Here is a 26,600-nt window from a genome sequence, read left to right as displayed (position 1 = left end):
GGCGGAAGCGCGGCCGTAGCCCGTGAGGATGCTTCGGGCCTGGCGGGCGCCGCAGCTGGCGCGGGCCCGGGCCGGCGCCGCCCGGGGCTGGGCGCGCTCCGCCGCCTCGGAGGCCGCGGCCGAGAGCCGGGAGGACTCCCGGTACCGGGACACGGTGCTGCTGCCGCGCAGCCGCTTCCCTGCCCAGCTCCCGGGGCGGCTGCAGCCCGAGACAGAGCTGAAGACGCAGCAGGTGCGGCCGGGGCCGGGCCGGTTCCCCGGGGGCTGAGTCCCGGGAGGGGCACGGGGGGCCCCGGGCCGGCAGGAGGGCGGGGGGCCGGCAGGGTCTGTGTTCGTCCCGCCGCGCAGGGCGAACTTCTGGCCGGTCCGAGCTCCCCCCCGGCCCTGCCGTCCGGACTCCTTTTCAGAAAAGCTCAGGTTCTTGAGGTATTTATAGTTTGGGTAGTCATGACTTTGATACAGTTTGTTTGGAGAAGAGTATCGACCGTCCGGGTAGTGTAGTGCTAGGATAATAATCTCAGCCCTAGTATTTCACCCTCTTTCGGCTTTTACGTACTTAAAATCCACTGATGTCTTCTCTTGCAGACGTAGAAAAGTGTATTTTTTTTTTTTTTTTTTGCTTGTCTGCTTTTGTTATAAATTTTACATCCAGGCTTTTTGGAAGCACAGAGACTTGTGATGGTTTTGGTCTTTTTCTTGTTGTTTTTGCAGAAATGTGGTTTTTCAGAACTGTACTCATGGCAAAGGCAAAGGAAAACAAAACAGGAATTTTGTCTGCATGATGGACCACCCTATGCCAATGGAGACCCTCATGTTGGCCATGCATTAAACAAAGTAAATATTTACTTGTTCATACTTTATTCTCATGAAGTGGCAATAACTTGCTGTCATGTGCTCTGTGTTCTCCATTCCCATTTAAATCAATAACAGTTTAAAATGTTTGGCGTTTTGGTAGTTGGGACTTTTAGAAACCAATGGTATGGGTATGTGGATGCTGTATTTTTCCATGTTGACACAGATACCATACCCCAGTATAAATACCATGTACTGAATGCTCAATGTTCATTTTGATTCTGCCCTGACAGTCACAGCGTTACACTGGCCACAAAGTGAGAAAGACTCAGATTTTGAGCTGTCAACCACAGCTTCTCACAGTCCCAGTGCCAGAGCTTGGACTGTAGCAATGTGCTCTAGGCCAGTGTTGTAGGTCCAGCTCAGTGCTGTAAAAATGCGAGCAAGTCAGATCTGTTTGCTTCAAGTCATGTGAGTTTATGAACTGCACCTGTCAGTTTCACTCCTTGGATCAGAGGTCCTCTAAGGTTCTGCCAATGTACAAAATGATAGGCAAGAAAAATAAAAAGGCAGGGTCTTTGGATCACAGAGTGGTGTGAGTTGGAAGTGACACTAAAGATGATTTGGTTTCAAACCCTCTGCCATGGGCAGGGACACCTTCTACTAGACCAGGTGGCTCAAAGCCTCATCCCAACTGGCCTTGAACACTCCCAAGGATGGGGCACCCAGAGCTTCTCTGGTCTCAAAATATAAATTTATCCGGCAGCTCTTGATACTTGTATCTTTTAAACAGGAGGAGCTTAATTACAAATGTGGCTGTTCCACATGGGGGAGCTAAAGTGATAACAGACCCTTGTGGCTTTTCAGATTTTGAAAGACATCACCAATCGCTTCCATGTGATGAGAGGTTATAAAGTGCATTATGTGCCAGGGTGGGATTGCCATGGATTGCCAATTGAGTTGAAGGCACTGTCAGAAGTCAAAGGAGCTGAAAATCTTTCACCAATGGAAATTCGGCGGAGAGGTAAATAAAGGCTTTTAGGCCTTTTCTATTAGCTGTTGGTGACATTTTCTGTGATCACTGGGTGTATATGCCAAGCAGACAGGGCAGGCTGGAATCTGATGAAATGGGATAATTTCACACAGGCTTCATTTGTTGCTTTAATGGGCATGCAGAGCATTGACCCTCAGTCTAAAGCAAACAAAAGGAGGGCCGGGGATTTGGGTGTCTGCTTTGATTAACTGTATAGTGGCAGGAAGCTGCTGTTTATCAGATCAGCATCCTTTTGATTTTTGAAGGCTGAATTTGATTAGGAACTGAAATTGATGCATGTAGAAGTCAGGCTCCAGATCAGCTTGGCTCAGTATCACAAGTAGGAATGTATTTGTTGACTGTTTTTAACAATCCTACAAAGCTATAGGGGGGATCCTTTTGGAGAAAGTCTGCATTATATGGAAACTGTTTTGAAGAAATAATTTCAAGTACAATATGGGTTGAAAGTCATCATTGTTCAGCTGCAAAGCTTTTTGTAATGAGCAGTTGAGACTGCTTTAATTTGAAATTGTGATAATGAAATGGACTAACTTATTTTCAGATGTATGTTACTTTGAAAATTTTGCATCAGCATCAACAGAGAGAGTTAACTTTCACTCTTACTAGTTTTATGTTGAGAACTGACTTGGAGAAATTTTTCTTCCTAACGAAATATATTCCCCCCCCCTTTCTTAGAAAGGAAGTTTGTAGTCTAAAGACATGTGCTTAGTGTTCCTCTGTTAGTGAAAAAGTGCCACTCCTGGATCTGTTTACTCTTTGCAGTCATTTTTAGTAGCAACCAATCTGAAATGTGTATTTTGAACCATAACAGTTAGAGCATAGGTTCACTACATTCAGCTCTGGCTTTACTAAAAAAAATCAATAGTGCATTTTAAGTGGTATTTTATTGATCTTGGTGTGCTAAACCATGTGCTTAATGGAACCATTCCCTTCAGCCAGAGCATTTGCAGAAAGAGCAATTGAGAAACAGAAATCTGCCTTCATTCGTTGGGGTGTAATGGCAGATTGGGCCAACTGCTACCTTACATTTGATCCAAAGTATGAAGCAAACCAGCTGAGAGTTTTCCACAAGATGTATGATAAGGTATGTTGAATTTCCGTAGAAGTATTGATTTTTCATGAGTTTTGTTCCCCCTAACTTTCTTTTTTCCCATCATTGTCCTCCCTAGGGTTTAATTTATCAGGACTATAAACCTGTGTTCTGGTCCCCTTCAACAAAGTAAGTAAAATCAGCTTCCTATTTTGTCTTCAAAATTTTAGCAAGGATGCCAATAGGTTTTGATGTTGCAGTGTGTAACTTGTGTTTGATGTGTACCAGGACAGCCCTGGCTGAGGCAGAACTGGAGTACAACGAGCAGCATGTCAGTCGCTCCGTGTACATGAAATTTCCGCTGCTGAAGTTGCCGCCGAAGCTGACTTCTGTGATAGGTACAACTTCTCTGTAGCTTTAGAGACTGATAGCTTTTGATTTTTGTTAAAATTGTGAGTAAAGTACTTCTAATTTACATCTGTAGATGGATCATCCCCTGCTAGTGTGCTAGTCTGGACCACGCAACCTTGGACTGTGCCAGCCAACCAAGCAGTCTGTTACATGCCAGACTCAGCGTAGGTGTCTTTCACTTGATTCAGTTGTCTGGGTCAGTCCTTACTGGTATTTAGCAGCAAAATTAAAACATTCTGGACTGACATTACGGTTTACTTTAAGCATCTTTTTTTGGGTTTTGTTTGGGGTTTTTTGTTTTGTTTTAAAGTGATGCAGTTGTAAGCTTTTTTCTAGATCTACTAATATTTCAATGTCTCCCTAGTTTTTTATTAAATTATTTCTCCTTCATGAAGCAAGGTTACCTTGAAACTTTTTAGATTAATGAGTGAATTGGACATGTAAAACATACTTGTCTGTCTTTTAGAGATGAAGCATTTCATAGATTGGTAGCTTTGTGGTGTTTGTAGGTATTTACTATCACAAATGCACGTTTGCATTGCAGATACTCAATTGTAAAATGTGCAACGACTGGACAACGCTTCATCCTTGGTGCAGATAGAGTTGAATCTACAGCTGCTGTTCTGGACACACAGTTTGAGGTTATATCAACGTGTAAAGGTAGGTTTTAATATTGTTAATCTTAAATTGCTCAGAAATCTGCTGGTAGATGTCTGAGAACTGCTTCCATTTTGATGGATTAAATCTGTTCATAATTTGAGACTATGCTTCACTAAAATAATATAAAGAGGAGGAGGAGTCTGTCAGATTTACTGTTGGTGTGTTGTAGCTCAAATTATCATGCATAGAATTCAAATGAATTTTTAAAATCTGGAATTGGGCTTGGAAAAAGGAAATGAAGACTGCAAGTCTGTTCAGTATCAAAATCTTAATTAACACTGAGTGCAGGTTTTCTTTCCATCCATTGTTGAAGACAAGAGGGGACTAATTACAAGTATGACTGTTGAGGTGTATGACTGTAGGTGGCTGTTGTCTGTCTGGACAAGTTAAAGCAGTTGAGTTGACATCCTAACAAACTGCATAGAGGCATTTCTTAACAGGCAGGCTTGGGATTCAGTGTCATGAGCTGGGATTTAGTGTGTCATTTCATTTCTCTATCAGTGATTCAGTGCTGGAAATATGCATTTGTGAAGGCGGTGAGGAATCTGTTTCTATGACTTTGTTTTGGGGTTTTTTTTGGTGTCTTTCCATGCCTTCTCTTCCAGAGGAAGTCTTGTTTTTACCTAATGATGAAATTACTGGGGGTGTTTATTCTCACAGCTTCCACCTTTTTGAATCACGTGATTTACAGATAATACCTAGGAGGAATAGAGTTGAACCTTTTTAAAAAGAAATTTTGTATTGGAACCTGTTCTTTTTAACTTCCCATATATTCAGTGATTAATTATATTTGTTACTTTTCTGTATTTGTGATCATAACTGTGTGATGGCAGTTCTTAAACATGTTCATTCTAGGAGAAAATCGTTCTGTGAACACCATTTTGTCGTATGGCACATACCTCAAGCTCTGTGATTCTTGACTTTCAGCAAGGCTTTAATAATAATATTTCGTCTGTGGTTTTCTTAAACGGCTTGTTTTTTCTGCTCTCTGAAAAAAGAAGCTGAACACGTGAATTGTGTTTCTCAGTTTTATCTTCTGTTTGTGCTTTTCAGGTGCAGATTTGGCAGATGGTTCTTGTGCTCATCCCACCATTCCTGACAGAGTCTCTCCCCTGTTACCTGCAAATCATGTGACAATGACAAAAGGGACAGGATTAGTTCACACAGCCCCAGCTCATGGCATGGAAGATTACAGCGTAGCTTCCCACCATCAGCTACCCACGGTACTTGATCTTTTCTCCTGTTGCTCTTGATTTCCTGCAACTGATTGACTGTGTGCCCCTAAAATTATTTGTTTTAATTTGTGCATAAAACTTGAAAATGTTTTGAAGCATTCAGAGAAGTATGAGTATCACTAATGGCCTGCACAACTGCAAGACCAACCTTAAAGAAATACGTATCAGCGTAAAAGAAAAAAGTTCCCTTCTGGTAATTAGAACTTAGAGGGAGGTGTTAGAATCAAATTTTTCTGCTTTTTGTGTGGTTCTGTTTTTTAAAGGAGAACACAGAGAATGTTTCTCAGATACTGACTCTCACTACTCAGAATTGTCTTTTACATGCAGATCAGTAAGTCACCAGTTATGTAGGTCATTGTTACTTTTTTTTTTTTTTTTTCCCCAGCAAAGCTTGTTTTAAACACATGCATAAATACAGCTCATTTATGTATGGCCAATTTCTGATTGATGAAGATTCAGTATATGGGGCATTGGGTGGGTTGAGTTTGCTTTTATTTTGTACTGTTTATTTGAAAAGTCACTGAAATACCAGTGGCTGTGGTGTATGATAGTTGTGGTAATGTGTGCAAATGCAATGGTGCTCATATTTTCTGACACCTAAAATTCACTTGCCTGGTAGATTACTAAACTGCAGTTCACTACATCTGAACTGTACTTAAATATTTCGTTATTCATCGGAAAAGGAGTCACCCAGTAGAGTAGTTAACTCACTTCTGAATACCAAAAAGATAATTAATTGCCACATGGTATTTCATTGATGTGATTAATTTACTTATATATTTTCAGGATTGCCTTGTGGATGAAAGTGGGTGTTTTACAGAAGCAGCAGGTCCTGAACTTAAAAATAAGAATGTCCTTGAAGAAGGGAATGAAGCTGGTGAGTATTTGTTGTTTGACCATTTGTTACTTCATTAGTTACAGTCCTGCAGGTATATTTTGAAAGTTTGTATAAACTGGCTGTATTTTGAATATAGATGAGACATTTCTTGCTAAGTGTTGATTATGGAAAGGACTGAGTTGAGGTTAACAGAAGCCATATGTTCAAACTGAAGTTCAATCCTGCCTCATTTTTTCTCTCAGTCATTAAGATGCTTCAAGCAGCTGGGTGTTTGCTAAAAGAGGAGAAATATGTGCACAGTTACCCCTATGACTGGAGGACTAAAAAACCAATGATTATTCGTGCCAGCAAACAGTGGTTTGTAAACACAGCAGATGTGAAGGCTGCAGCACAGGTATGTAATTTTGCCCTCTTATGAGACACTTGAAGACAGCTGATGCTATTTGGAATCAGCAAAAACATATTGCTCCAGAATATGTTCTTCTCTCGAGAGTATGTTCTTCTCTAGGGTTTATGAACAGTAGTTGAACAGTGTTAATTACTTGTTGAAGTGAAATATGTTACCAATTTTTTTGTCAATGTTGATATAATCCAGGGTAGCTACACTGACTGGTATGTTTGGTCGTTGTATTTACAGATGTAGAAGTTTTTTGGAGCTGCTGATTTTTTCCCTAAAATATTTTTTCAAATATGATGTTTCAAGGAATTAAATTAGAAGAGACAATTTTATCACTATTAAAATTACCTGGTTTTTGTTAGGCAAGCCTTGTGTGGCCAGACATCTTTTTTTTGCTGCCCTGTTAATTTTGTCACAGTCCTGCTTTAAATAACTCTAAAGCTTGAGGTCTTCTGCTCTTTGAAGTTATGTAAATCCACACAGAAAATTCAGACCAGCACCTTAGGATAACAGTGATTTTGTTCTAATTAGGGCAAGAGGTGTATTATATATTCCATATTTATCTTTATTTAGAAAGGATGAAGACTTGGTGGTTACTCAGCAGGGCTGGGAGTGAGTGGTAGCCCACTACAGATAGTTTGTATCAAGGTGGGTTTGCAGAGTAGACAACAGTACAAGATACAGTCAGCTTTTAAACTTCAGAGTGAGTCACTGATACCATTTTTAACTCATTTTTAGGGTGTGTCTGCTAGAGAGTCAGAGAACTGGGGTTAAGTTATTGAAGAACAGCAGGCAGTTGTCTGAGAATGTGTTGTTTGATACTGGCAATGGGAGAGTAGATCTGTACCACATTTTACTGGCAGCATAAACATTCTTTGTGGGAAAGCTGAAGCCTGTTCAACAGTTCACTGTCTCCTTTATAGGATGTGCTGAAAAAAGTGAAGGTGATCCCTACATCTGCAGTGAACAGGATGCTGGAGATGCTGGACAGGAGGACGTTCTGGTGCATCTCACGGCAAAGATGCTGGGGTGTCCCAATTCCTGCTTTTTATCAGAAGAGCACAGGAGAATGCTTGATAAACAGGTACCTGTCCAGCCTTAGGCACTGAGAATTGACAGGAGGAGCACTGTCTGTTGTGCTGCTATTAATGATATTAGAAAACTTATTATTATTTCAAGTAGGAATACATGCTTTTACTTGTAGGTTTTTATACGCAGATCTAATTTATCTGTAAGTTAGAACAAGCAAAAACTTGTTGCAGGAAGTGACTTGTATATAAATAATAGGAATCAATTTACTTAGACACTTGAGTTACTTGAAAACTCTCCTTGAGATTAATTGCTGCTTTCATCCCTCATTTTCAGTGAGCTGACAGTCATGACTGGCCTTTCCATTTAAGCAAGCAGTGAAATGCAAGTTGTGGTTAGAATAGATGGCAGCTGTAATTGTAGCACTGTACATTGAACAGTCCAGGTACTGTGTCAAAATAGCCTTTTGCAGTTAAGTGACAATGAGATCTGAAATGGAATAACCACATTGGTTGCAGAATAAATAAGTGCATTTTGTTTCAAAACAAGATCAGAAGGTTTTGAAGACCAGCCTCAAGTATGACCCTTAGCTGTATGATTTGGTATGTCCAGATCTTCAGATGCTAGCCTGATTCTGCCATCTTTTGGTTAATAGTATCCAGATATTGCAAACACTGCATTTCAGGAATTCTAGACAACATAAGGCAGAGGAAATCCAAGCTATGCTTTAAAACAAGGAAACTCAACCAAATATGATCCTTTTCTTGTCCTGCAAGGAGTAATAGAGTTCTGCTTTTAGTTCTTTGGGGAACAGAGGTTTTCAGTTGTGAATGCCCTCTAAGAGGTGATTTCATAAAAAGAGTATTGTGGAGTTCCACATAGATTGAATTAGTTCCATAATTTTTTCTGCCTTGAGATATGATGTAATTTAGTTTTGTACGCCTTAACCTTACAGCCTTTTGTGAAAATTCAGAAGTTTTCACAGCTGGAGATGAACTTGAATTCCAGAACTTTTTTTCATTATGGTGCTGAATAAATGTACTGCAGGAGTCCAGCATGTTTTCCAGAGGCTGTACTGAGCACACAAGCAGTAGATAGTAGACAGTAGTAGGTGAGGCTCAGGGTGTGGAGAGCAGGGAATGGACTTTAGACAGGTAGTCCTTAGCTTCACCTGGTGTGACTGGGTGTGTTGGTGCAGAGAGATGTACTTTGGCTCTCTCACTGTAGGCAATAACTGTGAGAAAAGACCACAATAGCCACAATGTCATTTATAGTGCCTGGATAATGCTGGCACACATCAGGAAGTAAATGGGTGTGGGGTTTGTGGGGCGTAAAACCATTTTACCTGCAGAAAAGTATGTGTGTCTCTATAAAAAAACTACTATTTCTGAGGAATGCTTTTTGTGTTCTGGTTGAAGAGTAGGCTTGAGAGTGTGTGTGTTGCTTAAAAATTGTTAAATATATAGTTTATCAAGAAAAAAAAAGTGTAACGAAACCAGTGCAGCAGTTGGCATGCAAATGTGAAGGGCACCATGAAGCAAGAGCTCCTTCTGAACACTGAGGAGCTGGGACAGAAAGCATTTGAAAGGAAGGATGTGTGGGAATCCCTTTAGGTTGTAGTAAAATCACGTTAAAAGGCTGTGACCTGTATTAAAGCTGCTGCCTTTTGTGAGTGCTCGAGCTGTGTGAGGTTATTCCCAGAGTTGTGCAAAATGAGGCAATCGGAGCATTTTGGTGTGGTAAATTCTGCCATAGCTTAACACTTCCACCTCTGTGTGTAGGTGTTGGCCCAGCAGTCAGACTTGTGGAGGAGTGAACAAAGAGACAGCATGGCATGTTTGGGTAGAATTGATCTGGGGAATAAAGAGATACATTTGGGAAAAAAAGCAGACATATTCAATATGCTTGAAAAGAGATTTATTTCATTTGACTCACAGCTTCAGTAGCCAGTACTCCTTATTTTACTTACTCTCAGTGGATTTTTCAAAGGAAAGTGTAAAACAGTCATTAAATATTCTAAAAAGTTTGAGCTTAAGTACTTGCAAAGTTAACTGTAGGAGACTTCTGTAACTGGAGTAGAAGTGCACAGAATGTTGGCCTATAGAAGTGACAGGCAAATCAGAAGACAGTCTGTCAATTCATAGGTCATTTTCCTGGACACCGGTTCTTACTGAAAAAAGCAGATAAGCCTGATTGTTTTGTTACATTTCCATTACCATTTTGAAAATCATATTACATCAGGTTGCTGACATACTTTTTAAGAAGTTTCATACTTAGGCAATGTGAATAATTAATATAATTAAAACACCAGTAAATAACTTGCATTTCAAAACAAGAGCTGTTTATAACTTGAGTGCTGGATAAACAACCTTTCAGTAAGTAGCAGCTGCTGTAGAGTTTTTGAGTGACTATCAAAAGTAACAGCATCTCCACTGGAAGTCAGTGTAGTCCACATGGAGTTGCTGTTACATATGAGAGCACCAGTGGTTGATCTTGAGTGATCCTGTTCATGTATCACCTGTAAAAAGACTTGTAAAAAGAAAAAAAAGTCCCTAAAATACACTGCAGTTTCCCTGTGAGAGTTGTCCCTGAATTTGTCACATGAAAATATGCTGAAAGCTCTTCTTTCAAGGTGGAACTGCTTTCTCTAACAGTGTTTTTGCCACACCAGCAATCCAGTCTTTTTAACTTAAAAACCAAGAGGTAGTTTGTAATGTTTGATACAGGATCTCCATGAGTCTCCCTGCTGCTGTGCACCCCCCATAACCCTGTAAGACTTTTGATTCAATGACATTGTCATCTATGGTTAGAAATTTAATATACCAATGATGTTTAAATTCTTTTATGCAGAGTGTGCTGCATCATATTGTGACCAGGAGTGTAAAAATTATTGTTAGAAATCCCTTGTAGGAAAGAGAGAGAAAAGAGAGAGCACTTTTTTGTTATTGCCATTTTCAGTAAGAATATAGAGGTGAGATTCTGTGGGATCTTTCTGCACAAATTGAGAAAAAGGATTTTAAATAATTTAGAGTACATGCACAAATAGCTGCCTACACTGTGTGACAGCTTTCAACATTTAATAGATTTCAAGAGAAAACATTCTCCATCTAGAAGAAACTCTGTAGCTCATGGAAAAGAAGAAAGCTCCAAAACTAAAATGTGAGAATTGTATTTCCAGTAGTAGCTCAGCCCAGGTAACAGATGTGAGGTACAAACTTTAATCTGACCTCATGCAATAACTGCTTTACAAATTCACTGCTCAGATACTGGTAATAAACAGTAGTATTGCAAAGATTGTTCTAATGCCTCACAGCTTTTCTCCACTTCCCCGTGACTTTGATTAACACGTAAATTTAATTTCTGAAAAAGAAAAAAATCCACATGTTTTTGCAAGTTTGTCCTGTGCTCTAATTTGTTGTTTTAAATAATAAGAGATTTCAGTGAATTGCAATTAAAAGCAGCTTACCATCCCTTAAATACTTACAGCTCGAGTATCGACATTCTTGTAAAGCAGAAGATAACTTTCCCTCTTTGCTGCTGTTGGAAAGGAGATGGAGAGAACATCAGGCTCTGTATTCTTCTGCTCCTGACTGTATCTTAATGCTGCCTAATTTCTGTTAACAGATTAAATAAGTGTGCAGCACAATCAATATCTGGCTCCCGGGTGATTGGCTGGAGCCGTGGTAGCGTGAATTGCCGTAGGGGTGTCAGAGTGTAGCAGGGACACGTAATGCAAGTTCTTCCAGATAGCCTCTGGATACAGGGCAAAGTTTTACAATGGCCTTTATGGCTCACTCAGGGAATTATCATGCTCGCCTTGAAGGCTGCAGATTATAAAGTGATGAGTAGTTATTTGAGCAAGGTGGTTTTCACTTGCTCCTTACAGAAAAGCACTTTGCAAAAATCTTGCTCCTTACAATGCAGATACGTTAAATAAAGTTATTTTTCTCTTGTAGTAAAATCAATCATAAGGATCCTGCAAGAAGAGCAGAGACAAGTACAGGGGTTGTGTTTGTTTGTCTTGTGTTTTTTAAACTCTAGGAGGAAAAAGGATTTGTTGAAAAGGTACCCTGGAAATTTTTCATCTAAACTACCTCCTCTTATAAAATGCTTGCTAATGTTCACTTATATTCTGTAGGGAAACACTGTATAGGGAAAAAAAAAACTTGCACTGCTAAAATATTATATTTTTTTAAACATGATTTGAAACTATAATAGAATTCTGTAAGAGAATTTTGAGAATATTGGTCAATAAAAAGTTGAGTTCACAGTCCTTGACTCCTTATGTCTTGTAAGTAATTGATAACACAAATCTGACCTTCTTTTACTTATCTGAAAACTTTTATCTGTAGCATAATGGTACCTGTTGGTTCTTGTGTAACAAAAAATGTCTCAAAAGAAAATCTGTTCTTCATGAATTAATAGCGTAATCTTTGCATTGCATAGCAATATACTTGATAAAAGGTTAGCCCATAGTATATTTTGTGGGAATGGTGTATCTACAAGGGTACACAACTCCTGTGTGACATTGGCAATACTTACTGTAAATGAAAGCAGGCATTTTATTATGGTTTTCCAAGGGAGAGTAATAGCAAGGGTTTATTTCCTTCTTGTCTCTCTCCTCCCCCACCTCTGATGGAAAGAAAAAAAATGTTTCTTAAGAGTATATTTCTGTATGTTAATTTTGGTCAATAGCTGGATTTATTACATCTATAATTCCCTCCAAGTACTGATATTGTGAAATACCTGTGGAATATTTTAAAAATGTATAGGTTGAAAATTAATTCATCACTGGAATTTGTCCCTCCACTGAAGTGTATTTGCAATATGAAAAAGTTATGTGGAAGACAGACTTAGTTCCTGTTTAAATTTTCTGCTTTACAGGATGTGCAGCTTTTCTGTACTAGTTGTGGGTATGATTCCTGATCAGAGAATTTTTCTGGCTCTCACTGAGACCAGAGCCATTAGCCGAGCACTGAAATGCTTCTTACATGAATCACTCAACATACACAGATATTTTACATGGTAATAAACATGTTTTAGGATAAATTATCCTCTTTTTAATTTAGCTGCTCTTGGCTTTTGCTTCTTCTTGGCCAGTGAGAGGAAAGCACTGAAACTGTGGAGAGAGTTTTTGAAATCCTCACATGAAGACAACTGGTTATCTATAACGGTCTTCAAATATACCCTAATAATAGTGCATTTGAGAAGAATCCAAGGTGGAAAAATCTATTGGCAAGGAGTGAAAAATAATATTGTGTATTGCTTTTTCTAAAATGTTCCTGGGTGCCGCAGTATCCTCGCTAAAGGTCAGGGTGTAAATCCAGCTTTGTCAGTGGAAGGTAGTGATCATGCAAAAGACAAATTCAGTGGAATAGTTTAGTCCGGGCTGAGGCAAATTTCTTTTTTGTTTTTCCTGCAAGCTTTCTGAATTTGAAGATTTAGGGTAAAGGAGGCAAGACATAAGGGCTGCACATCGGCTGTCTGCCAGAATTGTACCAGGACTGCAGTCGTTGTTTGCTTTCGTCTTGGAGAAGTAACACTCTCACAACTGGAAGTATTGCCAAACAGGCCTCTGTGCAAGTATTTCTGGAAAAAAAGTGGTACCATTCAGAACTGGAGTTCTTCAGTGTTGTTTTAGCAAGATAAAATGTTGGCAGATACATTACAAAGCCATAAATTGTGTCCTACCCCCGTTAAAGTGGAAGGTGAATGATTCTTGTGCTGGTTTGAAAGGGGCAGAAAGGTGGTGGTGCCAGCTGGATGTCCATGTGTGAGTGCTGCTGTTTAATGGCCTTTCCCTGCAGAGAATCTGCTGGGATGTTCTACAGGAATTTATTTTGAGAAGTAAATTGATTAATTGATGGTTGATTGATTGATACAAAATGGATGTTCTGTCATTGCAATTTGAGCGGTCAAGAGCATAATTGGATATTCTTCTTGCTGTTGCACCTTGTGTCATGGCCTGGTAGCTCAGCTTATTAGCTATGCAGTAAAATACTGTGCTGAAAACCAAACACAAAAACCAAGTGATGACTGAAGAAGATCATCTGCCTTCTGTGTTTTCAAGATAACTACGCCAGATCATTATTTTACTTTTGCCATACTGTGTCAAGAAATTAGTTAACTGATTAAATCTTCATTTCTTGAGTTACAAACAAACCTCTCGTGGCCTGGGTAACACAGCAGGTTTAGTTTGAAGTTGGCAAGTCATGATGACCTCCTTAAATACAGTAGATGTCTTAAAAATCACCTCTTCAGCAAGTGCTGTGTAAGTCAGAAAGACGAAGTGTGTGGGGATCATCTTTGGTTTTTTAAGATATCATAATTTATGTCTAGACTTAGCATTAAGCAATATTAAAAATCAATTCCCCATTGCCTTGCCTCCTGGGGCCAAGGATTAAATTTGTCATAAATAGTGCACAGAACTGCACACCTTGAGATTGCCTTATCTATTCAGATCAGAAAAATGCTTAGTTAACTTTTTAATTTTTCTTATTTCCGTAATATCTGTTTATTATATAGCACCAGACCTTTGTCCTGTCTGGTGCTATATGATATGAACTCATAGATTGCCTTCAGAGGGTACATTGAATGGTTTATTATCACTCCTCTACTGGGTGCAGAATTTTCAGTTTCTTACATTATTTGGATTAATATATTTATTACAGTTCAAAAAATATATTGCTAAAATGGGGGAATTCAGGCAACTGGAAGCCTAATATACATATATATATATGTATGTGTGTGTGTGTGTATGCTACTTGAAAAGCTGTCATTTCCTCACTGCTTTCCACATGAGTTCTCAAGGTCTCTGTATTCAGTAGGAAAAATAAACCTGTTGTCAAAAAAACCAGATATTTTGAGGGGAAGTAGTTGGGCAGTTTCTTTAAATTCAGGGTCAATAAATAGCAAATAAAGTGGATTTCAGAAGTTTGCAGGCTGCTGACATCTTTTCTGAGTTGCCCAATAATGGAGTGTTTGCAGAAGAAGAAGATTGAAATCCATGTGGGTTTTTATATGTTGTACAAATCCTCCCATCTTGGAAGGCAGAAATAGAAAGTCTTTAATACAGGCAGGAAGCTCCGTGAAGTCTTGTTTGGATTAGAAACTGGAAAATTACAGGTCCTAATAGCTTGGTCTGTGTGTCAGCATCTCTCACTGCTTTGGGTCTGGGATACTTGTGGAAAAGTGTGGTTAACTCCTCCATTCATAAACCCCTTTTTTCTTCCTTCTAACCCAGTGAAACCATCACAGATGTCATCAAAATAGTGGAGCAACAAGGGACAGATGCCTGGTGGGCCCTTCCTATCGAACAACTCCTGTCAAAAGAGGCTGTGGCAAAGGTAAACTGCTGACTTCAGGTACAGCAGGTGCTCAAGACAGTTGAGCGATAGGAAGTAAGAGAAAAATTTTGCTTATTCCCATGATCCTCTTCAGTCTTGTACCCTCATGAGAAGGTGTCTCGTGAAAGGAGTATTCAAAAAGTGAGATCTGAGTGGGGCAGAATACACACCATTGGGTTTGTGCTGTTAATTCAGGGCAGAGATCTCCATCCTCCTCCTCTTATATCAGGAGGAAAGTGACATCCTAATCTATCAAATTATGAACCCAAATATGTATTAGGTCTTGTTCATTAAGATGGATTAGAATTTCTATTTAGTTCTTCCTAACTTTTTATTGTTCTTTAACAATTGTGTACTTAAGCTGTAGTGTTACTGTGCCATCTGAGGTTTTCTTTGTAATTTTTCCTTGCCCTACCTTGGGTTTCCATCAGTAATTATCTGAAAACTCTTGTCAAAAATTATCTACATTATTTTGTGTTCACTCACCAAGTTGGTAACAGAACCTGTACAAAACTGGTCCAGAAACCAAATTTGCTTTATTTTTAGCTTGGAAAGCATTGATGATGTAGAGTATTCTATTTGCATTATTTAATAATTGTTCTCTCAATAGGCTGGTGGTCATGATGTTTTGGATTATGTGAAGGGACAGGATGTCCTAGACATTTGGTTTGACAGTGGAACTTCCTGGGCTCATGTTTTGGAAGGTAAAGAACTCCTATGTTGATCCTTCTTTTAAAATATTTGGAGAACAAAATATAAGTGTTCTGTGTGACAGTGTTGGTGTCAGCAAAACTGAGGCAGATTATGCCAGCAGCAGGCTGGCTGTGACTTGTAAAGCTGCTTTTGCTTGTAAAGATAAGGATTTAATGTTGGCAAACTCATTTTCAGCATAATTAAAGTTGAGGTTTTTCTAATATTCTGCTCTAATGATTCTGCCATGTGGTTGTACTGTCTAACTGCTAATCACATCATACTTGTTTTGAGTGGAGAAGTGTCATGGCACAGACAGACAAGTACTTTGCTGCTAGTTGTAACTCTTAAATAGTTTTTAGTTAAATTTTGGTCTGTGCTTGTCTGTGCTATTTGAAGCCGAATAGCACTGAGATCAGCTGTTGAGTCTAAGTAAGTTTTATAATTTAAAAGTGGAGGTGTGCTTTTTCACTTTTGGTTACTTTCAGTAACTAAAGCAGTATATTGTGGCTCAAAATATTTATACTTGCTATATGCTATTTATGGCTCCTACTCTCAGTAGCTGCTACTCAGCAGGTAGCAGATAGATATTTGTATAAAAAGATGTAAAATATACACTGTTTGCCTGGGGGATAGTGCAAAGTCAGGAGTCCTTTCTAAAGGAGGAGTCTGGTCCCATACATCAAGTCTGTTGGACTTTAAACCCTCTGTACACAATTGCATGATAACAATCTTGTGGAATTATAAAACACGTTAGTACCAGAGTTTTATTTCTTAGCAACGTGGTCAGGCACCAGTACCATCAGCAAACATTAATTTTCTAGAAGACGTCTACATATATTGAGGTTTATGCTCTTTAAAAATGTTTCTGGTTTTATTTTGAAAGGTATAACAAAGTAGTGGTATTTTATGGAGTTACAGACTTGCATTGTTAAAGGGCTGAACACCTCAGGGTGCAAAAGCTACCTCAAATCCAGTGTAAAGAAGATAACTTTTCATAAGGAATAGCAGAATCAAGACTCTGGTTTCATTGTTAATTTGTGTAAAGCTCCCATATGAATTCTGTAATGTCTAATAAATATTGGGATTATCACAGTACAGACTACTTCTTTCATGGAACCATTACAGGTTCCTCTTCATTACCTAGTCCTCTCTTTCCATGAAATTTCCTGGAGCTTGGGGTGTGTGAGGCATCTTCTTCTGCTGTGTGACACAACTGGGGTGGCCCCACTGCTGTAAAGGCTGGGACTGGCTAACCAGCAGTGTAACCTCCTAACCCTGTTCTCAGAAATGACACAAAAATTGCATTACCTTTTTTCTGTGTAACTGGGGCTTCCAGCCACTGCCAGAAGTGAAGTACAGTCTGTGATTCATATCAAATTACTGGTTTAACTCACCTTTTATGAAACTTTGCAAGAGAAGTTGTTGAATTAGGAGTTTTGTCATCTGTTTCCCAAATACACTCCAGTTTTTAAAGCTTTTTTGCAGAGCTTCGTCCAATATCAACGATAATCAGCATGGCTTACAGGCAGGCTGATGGGTGGGATTGTTTTCCAAAGTACTCTTGGAGAAAAAAGGATGAAATTCATGAAGAAATCTAAGACTGCTTAGAGAATGTCATAATGGGAAGGACTAATTTTGTGGTAGGAGATGAGTGATAGCCAAGGTTGTTGCCGCCTTCTGATGTCAGTGTTGGCGGCAGAGATTTTTTTACAGCACGGGTTAGTTTCAGGGCAACTGCAGGATATAAAAGATGGCTAAAACTGAGACTAATGTTTGTTTCACTCTACCCTGAACTCAAGTTATTGAAAATTCTAAATAAATGATCTGTTAGTAACCAGCAGGAATCACAGATGTTACAGATTTCCCTGTCAGTTCCAGTCTTGTGAAAATAATTCCTTTTCTCCAGCAGCTCTGCGACTCAGGGAACTTGGGCCTGAGTTTTCAGTGCACTTGACCCAGCTGTGTCCCAGCTTACTAAAGGAGATGTAGTTGTTACAAAATTAATCCCTTTAGCTGATGGCCACACAGATTGCTGTCAGCAAATGCAGCAGATTGGGAAGGGGGTGAAGAGGGGCAAGAAGAGATGTTCTGCTAAATGAGGTTAAAGGAATTGCTCAGTGATAGGCAAGCCCAGTGGTGTAAATCATAGGTTGCATTACCTTTTGCCTTGCACAGTCCTATTTCTAATGCTTGCCCTGCTGCATCTCCTTCCAGGGACTGGGCCTATTTCTGATGGACATGGCTTAAAGTTACTCTTGTTCCATTAAATTATGGTTGGCCTCCTTTTTCCAGCCTGGGTGTGCCTAAGGTACCACTGTAGCTAAATGACAGATTAACCAAACCGTTTTACGTCAGCAGTGTGGCAGGTAGGAAGGGGCAACTTACACACTAAAATCACATTTGGCTACTAGTCACAAACCCAAAATTGTACAGCTACAAGTAGACTGTGTGTGAAATAAACACCACTCACTGGCATCACTGAGAACAGATCCACAAGTGCAGTGTTCCCTGAAATCCCACTGCCCCTAAAGTTTCCTGGGGATGCTGTTTGCTTTGTTAATGCTCTGTTTGCCTAACACTGTTTTCACTGAACAGTTTATTGTTGTGCCCTCTCATCCTGTTTGTTTCTTGCTACACATGCCTCAAATATTTTTTGTTTTGAAGAACTGTTTTATGCAATATTAAAATTTAAGTCCAAATGCTTAAATGCCTCATATGTGGATAACTGCATTTTCACAAAGCTGCTGTGGGGTAGATGAGTGTTAATCCACTGCTTCCTAAAAGAAAGCGTGATAAAAGCAAAATTTTGTTCAAAAGCTAATTTGAAATAAGTAATGCTGTGGTGCCCAACACTTTTTCTGTTGTTGGTCTTTTGCTTTGAAGTTCAGCCTTTTGACAGAGCTCATTTCAGTAGCTCCTTCTGGAGCATCCATTTAAGAGAACTCTTTAATGTATTAAAATTCTCCTGCATTTTCCTCATTGGCAGAGTGCCATCTTCACTACAACCTTGAGATGATTCTTTTTTAAACTGTTTCATGTAAAAATGCATACTGGACTTTATTGTGTTGTGATTTGCTGCTGGTAACAGTCACACAGCTTTTTACCCCCAGTTTTGTGAGTATTGCAATGATGGTAGTTTTCAACATCATAGCTTTTTTTCCCTATCTTATTGGCTAATGTTTAACTGAATGAATGTGATTATTTTACAACTTGCCTATCTAAGTGTTTAAACTTTTGTGCTGACTGAGAGGCTTGAATTTATCTTAGCTGGTTCATTCCTGGCATTAAAATACAATACGTTTAATCTAAAAGTCAAAGTCTGTAAGATCAAAGATATGGAATCTTGAAATCCAAACCAGAAGGATCATAAATTGTAATTCTCTTTAATGACCTATGTACTATACCTCAGTTAAAATAAACAGCAGAAAAGTCTCTTTGGGGTTGTTGGACATACTTCTCCATTTACAAAAAAAAAAAAGTGAGCACTGTTGTAATTAATTTATACATAACAATCACAACTTTAACAAAACTGAGGAAGGGGAGCTACTTATAAGGCAGGTTTTGTATATGCAAACCCCATGTTTGTATTTTACAGATAAAATGTTCAGGCCTCTGTTAACTGTGCAAGCACCAGTAGCCAGCTTGCCAGATGTACTAGTTCCTGTCAGAAAAGCCCAATCCAGTCTGCTGTTGGTAATCAGTTGTTTGCTGAAATTCTTTTCTCCTCTAACTGCTGGTATTTCCGTGGAAAGTTCACTTCTCTAAAACCAGTGGCTAGTAAACTAGTTGTAAGTAACAAATGTGTTGTTGCAGATTTTCTAATGTTACTATCTTCCTTACCACAAATACTCTTTATCTCATCCTCACAAGTATTTTTGCAGTCTTTTAATACCAAGGCTGCCCCTTCCTTACTGTACTTCTAAACCCCAGACTCTTTGCAGATTTCCTTGAATGAATAAGCAAATGTGTAAAAACCGTAATATCCACCCACACATTTTTCCTGTGCTACCTGGAACTGTGTGGCCTTGACCTTTGTAATGTTGAACTTCCCTTTATTGCAGGATGGATCTAAATATCGAAACTTCCATTAAGTTAGACAAATAAATCAAGTGTGTCAGCAGCAGAAAGAAGCATTTTCTCAGGGGTCCTAGGAAGAGGAAAAAAGGAGACAGTGAACAAAAATTGAGTAGAGAAACTTCTGTCCAAATATTGAGAAGGCAGCACCATCAACCTGTAGAATCAAAACTAAATTCCTGACAAATATTAGTATGGTTTTGCACCTTTGTAGGCTTTAACTTGCATGTTCTGCTGTGTTCCACATTACTCTCTTCCCACTCTGATGACCTGTCTGGGATTGCTTAGGACAAGGAGGGACTTCTTGAGTCAACAAGTTTTGTACCTTTTTGTACAGTGACTGAATTCCACCAGTAAAGCCATTTAAACTGTGCTGTCTTCTCTCAACCCTGTGGAATAGCTGGGTTTGCTCTTCTGCCTTTAACGTGCAGTCAGCTAATACCCTGCCTGCCTTGTAGCCCCATTTTCCTCTAAAGTACTCATTAGTTCCACTTGTTCTTCCTAGCATTTTTTTTTCTGTGTGTGTATTTACAGGGAATAATATTTCTACTCAGCCTTCACAAGAATAAGCTGAAGAAGCCAGGCTTTTCCAGATGCATCTATCTCCAACAGGCTTTCTTGTTCCCCATGTTGTCCTAACTCTTTCCTAATTCTTAATCTTCCTGGAATACCAGTGACCAAAAATGTAAATTCTGTCACAGGTGAGCTGTGGTCACTGCCAAAGCTTCCTGCTCTCCTCTGTAAATGACTTTCATGGGCTGCCTCTGTGCCTTGTGCCCTGAGTAATTCCAAATGGGGAAGCTTCAGATGGTGGCATAGATTTTTATTAATTCCAAAGTATGTGAACTTTTCTTGGGTATTCCAGTTTGTTTAGGAGAACTTGGAAAGTATTCTGAGAACTTCTGTGAAGCAATCTGAGCTTCTTTTCATAATTTATTATTGAGTTTCAGAGAGACCAAAGTTATTTGTTAAATTCTGGAGTGTGGCAAGTTTTGGATTCTTTTAAAAATTGTGATACTAATGAATCCCTTGTATCATGGTTAAGTAACCATACACTTTCTAGAAAAGTAACTTACCTACTGGGTTTAAAAAGCGGAATAAATGTTACTGATCACTTTCACAGATTTTGCGTGTTAATTGTTTTAAGATACACGGCCTGGTATTTCAAATAAAATGTTCCGGTTTTAAAGGTGCAGAGCAAAGAGCAGATACATACCTTGAAGGAAAAGACCAGCTGGGAGGTTGGTTTCAGTCCTCTCTCTTAACCAGTGTGGCAGCAAGGAAGAAGGCACCATACAAGTAAGCGTGTGGATTGCAAACACATTCCTAGTCCATTTATTGAATACTGAGCTTTTGGAAGTGTGCACAGTAGTGTAAAACAAGAGAAATCAAACCAGTATCAAGTATCTGATTCATGTTCTTACATTTTCACTATAAAGATTTTCTCATATTAAATTGTAATTAATTTACTGTTTAACTTTTTTCTATCATAATTCTAATAACGTTTTCATTCTTAATCATTTAGGAATTGCATTATCAGATACAAGTCTGGCTTTTTGCTATCTCTCCCACTCCCATAATTAAAGACATTTTTTGGGAAGTGCAGTGTGCAGATCTTCCAAGATCAGTGACTTCTGAATTCAACATTAGGCTGCAGGGAATTTGGAATAGCTGTGTGCTTGTGCTCTGCTGGAGCTGTGGCACACCATTTATCTCCTGGAAGATGGAAAGCATAGGAAGGGGGAATGCGGCTCAGCTGCAAGGAGGCAGTGCAATTTTGGGAAATGTATTGGCTTAAAAAGTAAATAACACTTTAGTCTTTAATTAATCTGAAATACATGTGGATATCTAAATAACCTGTTGCTTGCACAGCAGAATTAAATGAGGAAAATAAAGTTGTTTGCTCTCCTTGGATATACAGGGTGTATTCATGGTTGGTTGAACTCAAGGGCTAAAGCTTCAGGCTCACCAAAACAGGGGGTTTCTGTGTGCTTTGACTTAAGAATATCCTCATTAGAAATCTACTCTTAGCATCGATTTTTCCCTGGGATTTTGTTGACATTAAAATCTTTCCTGCAGGACTCTGGTGGTTCATGGCTTTACTCTTGGCGAGAAAGGGGAGAAGATGTCCAAATCCGTTGGCAACGTGGTTGACCCTGATGTTGTCATCAATGGAGGCGAAGTAGGTCAAGCTCCTGAGTTTCTCAGAACTGCCACTCACAACCTTTCACTGCCAGATTCTGCAGCTGTCTTGTGGCAGAACTCTGTCAGACTCTTCTTTGGCTATACTGCAGTTCCATTTGGCTGGACTGAAAACCTTGAGTTGTGTTGTAGTGCAAGAAAATCCCTCACCTTTGTTCTCTGCTAAGAGAAAATTATGCAGAGGGTGTAAATGATACCTTTTTTTTCCAGTGTTGATGGAGTAATGGAGAAGAGGAATAATAAAAACCAAAAAACAATTAAAATAATGAACCTCTGCTGTCAAACTGACTGAAGCCTACCATGTGTGGCTGGCAGTGGAGCAGCCAGTTGTCGCAGTTACACCTCAGCAATCTCCCTGCTCTCAGGCTGTTACTGACTCTGGAAACTTCATTCCATGGTCAGGAAGGTAGCACTGCTGGTGATGCTCTGAATTTCCTTCCCTCCCCAGTCCTGCTGTTGCTCATTCTGAGGCTGTTGAGCAGATTTTGCAGCTCACTAGACAAAAGAATCAATCCTTGCATGACTTGCTTATCTGATTAATTAAAACACACAATTGTCCCTGTTCTTTCAAAAAGGAGAAAAGCCATTTTCAGATTTGAAAACAGTCTGAAGGGGAAGAAAAACCTCTGTAGTTTTAGATATTAATATTGCTGTTTTAATGATTAAGCATTCAAAGGGTTTAAGGCTGCAGATGAGTTTCTCTCAGCCTACCTGGGTTCTAGCACTGCCTGTACAGAGTGTTGCAGGTGTGGGTTGTAGCCCTGCTCAACAGCAACTCCTGCTAAAAAAAGGGGGAAGCCTCCAACCACAGCAGCCTCCGGGCACATGGACAGAGTTTTGGGTAGGTCTGCAAGGAGCAGGGAGTTGGACTGGATGATCCCTATGAATCCCTTCCAGCTGGAGATACTCTATGGCTCTGTGCTCTCCTGTCTGTCCTCAGGATCACACCAAGGATCCTCCATATGGTGCCGACGTTCTCCGCTGGTGGGTGGCGGAATCCAATGTTTTCACAGAGGTGCTGATTGGGCCCGTGGTGCTCAATGCTGCCAGGGATGACATCAACAAGGTAAGAGCCACCAGTGCCAGCACTGTTCATCCCAACAACAGGTCCTCTGTGTATTGCCTGCAAAGCTTTCCAGACTTTAGACTAAAGAAAGTTTTTCCAAGCTTATTTAGGGAGGTACTACTGCTTTTTACAGCTGTGAGTCAAACAGCAAAGCATGCTGACAAAAAGACTCATTTTGCAGCTTTGTGCTTTGGTAACAGCCAGTCTTTATTTTTCTGTAGGTCCTTTTGCCATGTGTTCTTCATGATGCCTTTGTAACTGTTCAAACAGTAATTTTGAAAAGTAATCAATTTTAGTTAATGATGGAATATGAGCATTTTGTGTTTCATCTACCAAGGCTAATGATGTTTAATTGCTGTGGCTTGTAGCTCCGGAACACGCTACGCTTCATGCTGGGAAACGTGGAGGGCTTCAATCCAGAGACAGATTCCATCCCCCCTGCAGAGATGTACATAGTGGATCAATACATGCTGCACTTACTGCACGACTATGGCAGCAAGGTAGGGGGGAATTGTGTTTAGATGAACATGTGTGTAATGTTTTCCACTGGTTATGTTTTATTTAGGTGTGTGAGTAAAGTGTGTGTGTCAAGCAGGCAAATATTACAACCACAAAGGATCCTTCAACCCACTGTGCACTCCCTTAAGCCCATCTCAATTTTTGAGGAAGACTTTACATTCTTAACTTTGTTTGGACATCAACCACATTTTCTCACTCACTGCCCAAGGCATCAAATTAGAAGTCTTTCAAAATACTTAAAGATAGATATTTAAAAAGAAAAAAAAAAAAAAAACAAAAAAACCCACAACAACAAAACAAAAACCCTAGAGCTTTGGGAATTTGCTGTTGTACAAAGCTTTGTCATTTCTGTCCATTTCTGTCCCTCAGAACCATTCTGCTGAAACCATGGGCATAGTTTCTGGGATTTCCCCTTTTCTTTCCACTCAGACTTGAATGGAAATTATTTCTTTGGCCTAACTATTAACTGACTTAACTTTTTTTCTCCTCCAACAACCTTTTAAAGTTTTCTGCCTTTGTGTCACTCATTCCGTTTTCTGTAAGTTTAGTTTTTCAGGGGCTGTCATTGTATGCTGTGTGATGCAAACCAATGCACTGTTCTTACCTCCCTCTCCCAGGTTACAGAAGCCTACAAACAATATGATTATAGCAAAGTTGTTCGACTGCTGCAAGCATTCTGTTCCAAAAGCTTGTCTAACTTCTATTTCAGCATGATCAAGGACAGGTGAGTTCCTTCCTGCTGCCTTTAAAAGGGAAAAAAAGAAAGGAAATGGGTCTGAGATGGAGGTAATAAGGTTCCAGGTGAATGCTGAGTAAACACAGGTATCTCAGAAGACCTCTCAGTGTATTCAGCTGTGTGGTTGTCATTGTTGTGCTCTCTTCTGTCGACTGGTGGTACTGAACACTTTAAAAGGTGATCAAGTGAGCATATTTAAAACCAAGTAAGTATGTAAAAACAGAGTCTTGAATCTATATTTCTACCCAGAAAGGATAGATCTGAATTTGGGAAGACAGGAGGAAGGGCTTTGAGCAGCTAGCTATACAACTGAATGTATTTATCTGGTTTTTTTAGATTAGTAAAAGAATCCTAAGGCTGTGACAGACACCTGTGTAAATGCGCAAGGGCTGTTTCGGGGTGGGGGGAGGCGTTATACTGATCTTCAGTAGCCAGAATGTGAGTAAAGGAGGAGTGGGGGGAAGAGAAGGAAGCCCTAATGCTGAGGTTTACAGATGAACAAGAGCAAAGGGCTGACAGCTGCAGGCTCAGCTCCCTAAGGTCAGATTCTCTCTCCCCAGATTAACATGTAGAGAATCTCCTTTCCTGTGGCTGCAGATGCAGATGGTTCTGTCTGTAGCCCACTGTGCTTGCCTAGGGAAGGGCACTCTAGAAATGCTTTCCTTAGAAAGGCTGGCTGCGTCAGACTTCTGGATGTCCAGTGGCAGTCCCAAAAGTGTGGCTCTTGAGCAGAAACAAGAAGCTAGGAACACTTTCCAGCTCTCCCTGATGTCTTGCAGGCTCTACTGCGAAGAAGCAAAGGATCCTAAGCGTCGTTCCTGTCAGACTGTGCTGGCAGAGGCTCTGGACGTCATCATCCGCTCCTTTGCACCCATCCTGCCCCACTTGGCAGAGGAGGTTTTCCAGTATATCCCTTACAAGAAAGGTAAAGCACATAGCACTGCTAAGCAATTCTTTTAGGGCATTGTTTAATTGCACAGTTACGGGGAATGCAGTTACAGAAATATGCCATTCTTTTTTATTATTCATTTCATAAACACTCAAATAGACTAAACTAAGAATCACTTTTGTTTTGCTTTCAAGACTCAGAGGGTGTGTTTCGTACTGGCTGGATTAATGCAAGCTCAGCATGGAAGAAACCTGGCACTGAGGAAGCAATAGAAGGTGCATGTGCAATGAGAGACTCCTTCCTTGGGTCCATCTCTGGCAAGAATGCTTTGGAATATGAAGTCATCGTTGTCATTGAGCCTGGATTGCTGTTTGAATTAATGGAGGTAAAAATTGCAACTAAGAGTAGTGTTGTCTGTGTGAAAACTTCCTTCTGCTTTGTACTCACCAGAGAATCACAGAGCAGTTGGGGGTGGAAGGCACTGCTGGAGCCTTTACAGCACAGCCCCTTGCTCAGGCAGGCTGAGTTAGAAGAGGTTTCCCAGACCTCTGTCCAGTTGGGTTTTGGGTACTTCTGAGGATGGAGACCCTACCAGCTCTCTGGGGTACCTGTGCTAGTGTTTGACCATAAAAAATCAGCTTTGTGTTTTTTTGGAGAAGGATCACCTTCACCCAGCTGGCACTGCTCTAATACAGCATCCTAAGGTGGGATGCTGCTGGCCCTGTCCCTTGGGAGAGCAGAATGCTAGCTCATGGGCCATCAGGCCCCTTTCTCTTGGACACTGCAATTCGAGTATGTCCTGCTCCTGGCAGGAATAAATCAGATTCTTGGTTTAAACCATCCACTTTGATTAGGAACTCAGTATGTGTTTTATAGAATGGGTGGTGCTGAGAAACTAAAGCATGTTCCAAGTCTGAAAGTTCCCTGTCCCCCAGGCACTGCAGGCAGAAGAAACTTCCAGTGTTTCCCAGCTGAATGAGATAATGATGGCTTCCCAGACAACCCTGCTGAGCGAGTTCCCCAAAGAAACACCTTCAGATGCAAACATCATAAAAGGGACCTTTCTGATTAACTTGGAAGGTAAGAGAACCATTCCAGACAGGCTCCTGCACTACAACACAAGGTTGTTTGTGGCTTGAGTCTTCCCTATAGCTCTAGCCTCTCTCAGCAATGACATTTTCTCTGACAGGCGGTGACATCTGTGAACAGTCTTCGTACAAAGTTATAGCTCGACCCATTGCCAAAGCAAAATGCCCTCGCTGCAGGCGATACACGGCTGAGTCCTCAAGCACTCCCTGCCCACGGTGCCTCCAAGTCCTTGCTGCTGGAAAGAGGAGCACGTGAAGACAAAAATGCCTATGCAAAAGCTGCTCCAAAGTGGCTGAAGCAGCAGGTCTGCATACTGGAACCTGTAGAAGCAGATGCTTAAGCCCCAGCCTGAGCAGGAGTATCATGCATTTTGGGGAACCATATGTGTGTGTGTATATATATATATATAAATATATATATACACTACTTGTGTATATCACTTTTCAGCTTAATAAAAAGGGTGGTTAAAAATAACTGACTGTTTTACTTGTTCTTAGCAACCTGTGTTCTGTGGAAGTTCACTTCCATTTAAGAGAAAAT

The 26,600-nt window shown here is 40.1% G+C and overlaps 1 protein-coding gene across 1 annotated transcript; it reads left to right on the top strand.

Annotated features, from left to right (window-relative positions):
• The first annotated feature begins 13 nt into the window (after positions 1-13).
• Positions 14-26,549, top strand: IARS2 (isoleucyl-tRNA synthetase 2, mitochondrial). The gene is made up of 23 exons (XM_066178231.1): positions 14-232; positions 712-834; positions 1,660-1,816; positions 2,782-2,930; positions 3,016-3,065; positions 3,165-3,274; positions 3,361-3,451; positions 3,832-3,947; positions 5,001-5,170; positions 5,969-6,059; positions 6,263-6,414; positions 7,341-7,501; positions 14,690-14,792; positions 15,403-15,496; positions 20,750-20,858; positions 21,639-21,741; positions 22,702-22,827; positions 23,196-23,327; positions 23,964-24,070; positions 24,862-25,007; positions 25,166-25,356; positions 25,907-26,051; positions 26,161-26,549. Exons 1-23 carry the CDS (start codon positions 29-31, stop codon positions 26,313-26,315), a joined length of 2,985 nt encoding a protein of 994 aa, XP_066034328.1. The 5' UTR covers positions 14-28; the 3' UTR covers positions 26,316-26,549.
• The last annotated feature ends 51 nt before the right edge of the window (positions 26,550-26,600 follow it).

The sequence above is a fragment of the Chamaea fasciata genome, unplaced genomic scaffold (genome assembly GCF_029207755.1).
Source record: "Chamaea fasciata isolate MVZ Bird 193981 ecotype frontalis unplaced genomic scaffold, bChaFas1.0.hap1 SCAF_3, whole genome shotgun sequence".
Lineage (NCBI taxonomy): Eukaryota > Metazoa > Chordata > Aves > Passeriformes > Sylviidae > Chamaea > Chamaea fasciata.
The sequence above is the reverse complement of the archived record's forward strand: the minus strand, read 5'-3'. Positions and strand labels throughout refer to the sequence as shown.

Coding starts and splice junctions, on each gene's coding strand:
- IARS2 (XM_066178231.1), top strand. CDS start 29: ATGCTTCGGGCCTGGCGGGCGCCGCAGCTGGCGCGGGCCCGGGCCGGC. Junction 3,452..3,831: donor TGTTACATGCCAGACTCAGC/GTAGGTGTCTTT, acceptor TTTGCATTGCAG/ATACTCAATTGTAAAATGTG. Junction 21,742..22,701: donor TTGTCATCAATGGAGGCGAA/GTAGGTCAAGCT, acceptor GTCTGTCCTCAG/GATCACACCAAGGATCCTCC.